This window comes from Babylonia areolata, chromosome 15 (assembly GCF_041734735.1).
Source record: "Babylonia areolata isolate BAREFJ2019XMU chromosome 15, ASM4173473v1, whole genome shotgun sequence".
Classification (NCBI taxonomy): Eukaryota; Metazoa; Mollusca; class Gastropoda; order Neogastropoda; family Buccinidae; genus Babylonia; species Babylonia areolata.
In genome coordinates this window covers 22,608,006-22,616,960 of record NC_134890.1, presented here as the reverse complement: position 1 = coordinate 22,616,960, position 8,955 = coordinate 22,608,006, and the positions used below count along the sequence as shown (strand labels likewise).

The window sequence follows — 8,955 nt, the reverse complement described above, 5'->3', positions numbered from 1 at the left end:
TTTTTTCTTCTCTTTTTTTTTTTACATGAATACTATGAAAAACAGCACAAAATGAAATAAAGATCGAAAATAAAATAGAATGAAATATAATGAAAATAATAGTGATACCACCACCACCACCACCACTACTACTACTACTGCTACCACTATTACTACCACTACTAATGATAATAAAGGAAAACTTGTTAACATTCATACACATTTCACGAAAAACAATAATAACAAGAAATGTTTTACTACTACTACTGATAATAAAAAAAAAATACGAATGGATAAATAGATAAATAGATGAACAGGTGAATAAAAGAATGAAATGATAAATAAATACATAAATGAATAGGTAAATGAATGGATGAATAAATGAATGAATAAAAAAGCCGCAAGATAAAAAAAAAGAAGAAAAAAAGAAAGAGAAACTAACATCAAAGCAAAAACAACGCTTCTTTGGCTTCCAATTCTAAGACAGAAAAGAAAAGTGCTGGAAAGATATCCACCCTGTATATATATATATATATATATATATATATATATATATATATATATATATATATATATATAACTGCATGCTGTCATTTAAAAGAATCCCAGCCGTCCATGAGAGAATGTGAGTCTTGAGTTCATCACACTCTGCATCTTCCTTCCAATCCCAGCTCACTCACTCCCTGCACCTTCCATCCCCCCCCCCCAGCCCCCTCCCCCCTCATCCCCCAAAAAACAAAAAAACAAAAAATCTTGAAGGATATGATTCCCCGAGTATACGTCTTTCCCCTTGACGCAAACTCCGCTTCCAAAGGTCAACAGCTGACACCGGAAGGACCCTCGCGCATCTTCCGCCACTGCGCTTGCGCGAAGCCTGGGCGGCGGCAGGCGATTTCCGGCCCAGATGCGCTGCTAGTTCAGGTGTATGGGGGAGAAGAGAAAGGTCTCCTCTTTGAATTTTTGCCCATGGGATAAAGTTGAGAAACGTCACCAGAGATACCTTCTTCCAAGTGCTCAAATAATTTATCACCGGTTCCAGATGTGTGCTCAGTTATCCATGCATTCTGGTTTTCTTTTTTCTTTTTTTTTTCTTTCTTTTTTATCATTTCATTGAAGCACATTAAAGTAAGTTTGGTGGTGCAATCCGGATTTTAACCCTGTCACTGCCAAACTCGCAATTATGCAGCAGCTAGGTAGAGGACCCATGTCAGTGAAGGGTGACCATATCGTTTGTCTGTTATCCATGAACCTACTGCTTTTAATGTTCGGTGGTAGGATAGGCCACATTTTCTACACATCACGGGGGGGGGGGGGGGGGGGGGGGGGATCCCCAGCTATTCTTGGACGCCATATTTTCTGTGTTTATAGCACAAGGGAATTTTGCACTCTAAAATGACTGGCGGTGAAAGGGTTAATACATAAGGATCTTTCGCTAATTTCAGTTTGTTTGAATTTTTTTCTTTGCTTTTTCTTTTGTAGGAATCATTCCAGTTATACCCTGCGTCAATGGACTGGACAATGTTTAAAACGTAATCCAGTGGCACGTATGCCACATTCTGCAAAAAGTGAACGTGACCAATGTGGTGTCCCGTGTTGTCATTTACAATAGTACGCCAAATGGTAGGGTTAAGAAAATATAAAAAAAAAGCTGCACAGGTAACTGATTTGTACCTCAGATTAATTGAGAAGTTATTGTCTAGATCCCTTTCGGAAAACTTGACAGCTTTAAGACAAAGGTAAGACTGTGGTTGGAGTAATGTGATTTTTTTTCCCCCCCCAGTGTTTTGTTTCTGTTCGCACCAGCTTCTGGTATCACATCGCACTCAAAGCAAATTCCTTGAAAAACCGTTTAGTTTGATGCGCATACTGTTTAGTGTTGCACTAGGGGGGGAAAAAAGTCTCTATTTACTTCTTTTTTTTTTTCTTGCTGTTTGTTTGTTTGTTTGATTACATTGCGAAGACAGTGTTTGTGTTCAGCATAACTAGACAGATTCACGCGGATTGCAAAGACAGTGTTTGAGTTCAGCATAGCTAGACAGATTCACGCGGATTGCAAAGACAGTGTTTGAGTTCAGCATAACTAGACAGATTCACGTGGATTGCAAAGACAGTGTTTGAGTTCAGCATAGCTAGACAGATTCACGCGGCGCATTGCAAAGACAGCGTTTGAGTTCAGCATAACTAGACAGATTTACGCGAATTGCAAGGACAGTGTATGAGTTCAGCATAGCTAGACAGATTCACGCGAATTGCAAGGACAGTGTTTGAGTTCAGCATAGCTAGACAGATTCACGCGGAAAGACAGTGTATGAGTTCAGCATAGCTAGACAGATTCACGCGGAAAGACAGCGTTTGAGTTCAGCATAACTAGACAGATTCACGCGGAAAGACAGTGTATGAGTTCAGCATAACTAGACAGATTCACGCGGAAAGACAGTGTATGAGTTCAGCATAACTAGACAGATTCACGCGGAAAGACAGTGTATGAGTTCAGCATAACTAGACAGATTCACGCGGATTGCAAGGACAGTGTTTGAGTTCAGTATAGCTAGACAGATTCACGCGGCGCATTGCAAGGACAGCGTTTGAGTTCAGCATAACTAGACAGATTCACGCGAATTGCAAGTACAGTGTTTGAGTTCAGCATAGCTAGACAGATTCACGCGGCGCATTGCAAAGACAGCGTTTGAGTTCAGCATAACTAGACAGATTCACGTGGATTGCAAGGACAGTGTTTGAGTTCAGCATAGCTAGACATATTCACGCGGAAAGACAGCGTTTGAGTTCAGCATAACTAGACAGATTCACGCGGCGCATTGCAAAGACAGCGTTTGAGTTCAGCATAGCTAGACATATTCACGCGAATTGCAAGGACAGTGTTTGAGTTCAGCATAGCTAGACAGATTCACGCGGAAAGACAGTGTATGAGTTCAGCATAACTAGACAGATTCACGCGAATTGCAAGAACAGTGTACGAGTTCAGCATAACTAGACAGATTCACGTGGATTGCAAAGACAGTGTTTGAGTTCAGCATAAGTAGACAGATTCACGCAGAGAGCAATTCTGCCACCATTACAACTACCAATGTACAGAGACAACAATAGCAGTAGTAACAACAACAACAGCAATGAGAATGATTAAAGAAAAAAGCGGCGCATTGCAAAGACAGCGTTTGAGTTCAGCATAACTAGACAGATTCACGCGGATTGCAAGTACAGTGTTTGAGTTCAGCATAACTAGACAGATTCACGCGGAAAGACAGTGTATGAGTTCAGCATAACTAGACAGATTCACGCGGAAAGACAGTGTATGAGTTCAGCATAACTAGACAGATTCACGCGAATTGCAAGAACAGTGTACGAGTTCAGTATAGCTAGACAGATTCACGCGGCGCATTGCAAAGACAGCGTTTGAGTTCAGCATAACTAGACAGATTCACGCGAATTGCAAGAACAGTGTACGAGTTCAGCATAACTAGACAGATTCACGTGGATTGCAATGACAGTGTTTGAGTTCAGCATAACTAGACAGATTCACGCGAATTGCAAGTACAGCGTTTGAGTTCAGCATAACTAGACAGATTCACGCGAATTGCAAGGACAGTGTTTGAGTTCAGCATAGCTAGACAGATTCACGCGAATTGCAAGGACAGTGTTTGAGTTCAGCATAGCTAGACAGATTCACGCGGAAAGACAGTGTATGAGTTCAGCATAACAAGACAGATTCACGCGAATTGCAAAAACAGTTATACGCGGATTGCAAAGACAGCGTTTGAGTTCAGCATAACTAGACAGATTCACGCGGATTGCAAGGACAGTGTTTGAGTTCAGCATAACTAGACAGATTCACGCAGAGAGCAATTCTGCCACCATCACAACTACCAATGTACAGAGACAACAATAGCAGTAGTAACAACAACAACAGCAATGAGAATGATTTTTAAAAAAAGCAACAAAACAAAACAAACAAACAAAATAAAAACATAAATAAGAAACAAACAAACCAATAAAAAAAGAACAACCAGCTCCCAAAACAGAAATAAGATAGATAAATTGATCGATAAATGTAATTGTCATGAAATAAATACATGAATGATAATTTAGAATGATATTGATTACTAAATTATTCAACAGTTCTATCTAACCCCTCTGTACCTATCATCCGTGTTTTGTTCGTATGTGCTACACAACATCATAATTTTATCATGATTGTAACAACAACAATAATAATACAAAATGATGATGATGATGATGATGATGATGATAGTAATTATTAGTAAATAATAATAATGATAATATGATGATGATGATGACAATTATGATAACAACAGCAACAACAATAATAACAGCAATAATAATAATAATGATAACAACAACAATGATGATGATAATAATAATGGTAATAAAAACTAAACATCAAAGCAACAGAAATGGCAGTCCCGTTGCTCAAAACAAGAATTTAAATACTAATTTTTAAAAAAGTACCGGGGTGGTGGGCGTTGGGAGGGGATGGGAGGATGGAGAATAAAAGTCGTTCTATTCCCCTTACACCGGTGAACAACCTCCCCCCCCCCCCCAACATCCCCCCCCCCTCCCCAGCAAGCTGTATCCATATCATGTCTGAATGTGGGATATGGAAGCAGCGACAGTGTTCGGTTTTCCTGTTTCTTTCAGCCTGCAAGCCCGAACGAAGAAAGAAAAAAAGAAAGAAAAAAAAAAAGAAAGAAAGAGAGAGAGAGAGAGAAAGAAAGCAAGCAAGCAAGGAAGCTAGCAAGCAAACAAGGCATTGCAAACTTTAACTAGGTCTAGATTCTGCAGCACAGTTTGCATAACAGCAGGTCCAAATAATCAAGCCAGTTTTGCGTTTATAGGTGACTTTTTTTTTTCTTTTTTTTTTTTCTTTTCTTTTTTTTTAATCGTTCGGATACAACAACAACATGGTGATGTCGTCAAAAGCTGCATGGAGGGTAGATTCTCGTGTCTCTGTTATCATGGAAGACCGTTTGTGTCAAAAGGTCTGAAAATTAAACCATTTTCATACCCAAACGTGCACTTTTCTGGATGAGAGAGAGTAAATTAGCGAAACTAAAAATTTAATTAACTGTGAACTGAGTCAAAATTAATTGGATAGCTTGATTGTCAGTGTTCATTATTAGCTTTTATCACAAACATGAGTCACTCAACTGTAAATCAGTATCAACTTTGATAATACTAGCGACTGCAAAAAATAACAACAAAGCAATACACATTGCACATGGTCGTTTTAATTCCTTAGCCATTCACGGTAAACAGATAGAACCTTCGTAATGGCAACTCGTTTGGGCGTTACATCAACAAGAACAACAACAAAGTGCCGTAATGGCAGCAAAAGTCATAGATTTATTCATTTTCTTTTTTTTCGGACACTCGATCTTAGGGACTAAAATGTATCATGTCAACAGCATTGAAGTTAAAATAAACTTTTCGATGTGAAAATTACATTGCCTGCTGCTGGTGTAATTGATAACTTCCATACATGAATTATTCTTGTTTCGTTCAAAAGTAGCTTTCATCTTGGAAAGAATCTGTGGAACTTTGACTAAACAAGTAATCTGCCGTAGTCTCTTGGCTTTTTTTTTTTTTTTTTTTTTGCTCGTGCTGTTCAAACGTGGAGTTCAGTGGAGAGAGAGAGAGAGAGAGAGAGAGAGAGAGAGATGGATGATTAGGAGTTCGAAATGCATTATTATTATTATTATTATTATTATTATTATCAGTAGTAGTAGTATCATTATCATTATATTATTGTTGCTTTTGTTGTTGTTGTTGTTGGTGGTGGTGGTGATTTGTTGTTCCTGTTATCATTTTCTATGAACAAAATTCTTTTGTTTTTCTTTTCCTTGATTCTAAATATGTTTTTGTTGATCATTAATTAATCAACTATAATAAACAAAAACCAAAGTTAGAAACAAGAAAAACGAAAAGCATTTTAAAAATTTATTTATTTATTTATGTATTCGTTTATTCATAAGCAGCACTGTGTATATAATACATCCTTATAATCATATCATTATCAATTACCAACAAAAAAAAACAACAGCAACATAGCAGTAGTGCTAATTGTGGAGTGTTGGCCAAGTGGCAACGCGTCCGCCCAGAAAGCGAGATAATCTAAGCGCACTGGTGGGTTCGAATCCTACACTCGCCAATCCCCCCCCCCCCCCCCCCCCCACCACCCCCACCCCACCAACCCCCCCTCCCCTTCCACCTGGGAAAAAATCTGTAGAAAAACCAACTTTCGTATGAAAACAAATACACTTGCAAGTAGGTGGAAAAAGACCCACAATCAAACAAACAACAACAACAACAACAACAAGAGAAAATACGCCACTGTTAGCGACGAGCCCTCCTCGGGGAGAGCAGCCCGATATTCACAGAGAGAAATCTGTTGTGACAACAGAGTAATACGATAAGATACGATACGATACAGTACGATGCGATACGATACGATACGATTTGATACAGTACGATACGATACGATACGATACGATATGATACAATGCAATACAATGCAATAATTTTATTTTAAAAAACAAACAAACAAAAAACAAAAAAACAAAAAAACACACAATGAATACGGTGAATAAAGTAAAGCACTAAGTATCCACAACATCCCGCTCCCAACGTTTCACACGTCCACATAGCCAACAGATTAGATGTGATGCAGTAATAACGTATCATGGATTAAAATTTTGTCCCCAACTTAAAGCCTGAACCGGACTATAAATGGCGGGCGATTTGAATCAAGCCAGTTTCTCACCAGAGTCTGACACTGTGACGTCGGTGAAGGTTTATTCAAAATAAAAGCCTAATAAAGCTACGGTTTGGCTTCATTTATGGCAGAGAGCGAGATTTGCCTAGCAGCTTCCAATCTAGACCTGAATTGACTTTGGAAAGTATAAAATGTGTCAGCTACACGTAATACAAAATTTGAATGCAGAGAAAAGGGGCGGAGCTAGAGCCGTTTGTGTTTGCGCTAGACGTGTCTGTCAGATAAAAATAGCACCAGCACGTGGTACTGTCCGGTGAGAATTGGAAAGCATGCAGACAGCCCCTCGACGTTGGCAACCGTAAACGATCACATTGTGTGGCAGGAGTACACGGATATCTTTCTCCGCTGACAGTGAGTCGGTCTTTGTTTTGCTTTCACCTCCCACATGTTTACATTTCTACCGGACACGTGCTCGCGCTTTTTATAGATAAACTCCGCCCCTTTCCCTTTTATGGATAGGCTCTAGTGCGCATCCGCAACCGAAACCTTGCTCTCGGGAGTTAAGACTTTAAGTGGCACACCGCACTTTAAGAAACTGAAACTGAAAACTGAAGAAAAATGAAACTGTGTGTGTGTGTGTGTGTGTGTGCGCGCGCGCGCGCGTGCGTGCATTGTCTGTGTGCAGGTGAAGGTGTGGTTCCAGAACCGGCGGATGAAGTGGAAGAGGGTGAAGGGGGCCCAGCTGGTGCGGGACAAGGTGACGGGGCAGCTCAAGCCGCTCATGACACCCTGCGTGACGTCATCGGGGGGTCACTTCGCCGAGGTGCTGAAGGACAAGCCACAGAACTCGTTAGACGTCACGGAGACTGACGGCGGCTGTCTGGTCAAAGGGGACTGCATAGAGTGAGGGGCTGGTTGTGTATACATGACAGTCAGTCGTGGCCGACTATGACCATCAGAAGAGCAGAGGAGGTGACTGCTGCTGTACCGACGATCTGGGCTAGAATTTGATTATAGTGGAGAGTGTCTTGCCCAAGTTACATCCCTACTCTCTCGGCCAAGAGATGGTTTTAGGACAGTCGGCGTTGGAATGATTCCCACAGGCCAACTGGTCCCCCCAAGGCTGCAGCACTAAGAGCCAGTGCAATCTTGCCTCCTGGTTTGAGAGTCATAGTCCTTTACAAAAGACTAGTCAGTAAATGACTTCCCAGCTGCGATGGAGAAACCATTGATGATACAGCTCTCGCTTTGCTGTCGGCCCAGCTGTAAACTTATGTCAACCTGTGATATAAGCTGAGTATTGGGCCTAGATGACAGAACACCTGTATTACCTGTCCGCGGCCAGGTTCCTTCGATCAGTTCGTGCCTTATACTGCAGTGTCGACTGGCTTGTGGTGACTGGTGACTGATGTCAAAGACGTTGATGTATATTATTGAACAATGAAACGAGATTTACCTGCTAGTTGCAGTTTAATCGGAGTTCTACCAAAATGAGAAGGCGCCACCTCAGAATTATGGTTTGGGTGTGCGTGCTAGCTATCGGGGCATCAGTTCGTGTCTAATAACTTGTCTGGGCGTCGGTCGCTTTCATCGCAGCTTGCGTCACTAGGGTGATGCGAGTTTTTGTTCGCGTAACTGATTTCAGTTTTAAACTCCTTAATGGGATACCTGTGTTTCTATATCCCCACGGGGTACATGGAATGAAACTTCTTGCCTTGTCTTGTCTTGCCTTGCCTTGCCTTGCCTTGTCTTGCCTTGCCTTGACTGGCAGGACGAAGGACGACCGGGAATCCGTTTGTTTATACGTGGTCTTTTGTGTGACTACAGTTTCTGATCATGGACTGCTTCGTTGAGAGTGTTCCTGGCCCTTAATTAATTAACGCTGAACTGGTTTCATAGTTTTATTTGATAAGCGATGCGGTCTGGTGCCAGGGGGCTGGGGGGGTAGTGGAGTGGGAGGGGGAGAACAGGATGTTCACGCAGAGTGGATGTTGAAGATGGAATACTTTTCCAATTATCAGTGTGCTTTAAAAAAAAACAAAAAACTTTTTATTATTATCTTTTTATAGACTGATGTCCACACAGGTTGAAAGCAGGCGTCGACAAGAATCGATATCTTCAATCAGCTGTGTTTGTGGGGTGTTCATATTACCCATACGTCATCGCACACGGTGAATAGCTGTTCTTGGTGTGAAGCGAAAATCACCGGAATCGAGTTTTTACTGCTG

General features: G+C 41.0%; 1 protein-coding gene across 1 annotated transcript in view; it reads left to right on the top strand.

The window, feature by feature from the left end:
* Positions 1 to 8,623, top strand: part of LOC143290306 (uncharacterized) — a 58,203-nt gene extending 49,580 nt beyond the window's left edge. Inside the window, exon 3 of the mRNA XM_076599658.1 lies at positions 7,413 to 8,623. Within this exon, the coding sequence (XP_076455773.1) occupies positions 7,413 to 7,634 (222 nt within the window). The 3' untranslated portion in view covers positions 7,635 to 8,623. The remainder of the gene's footprint in view (positions 1 to 7,412) is intronic.
* Positions 8,624 to 8,955: the final 332 nt, after the last annotated feature.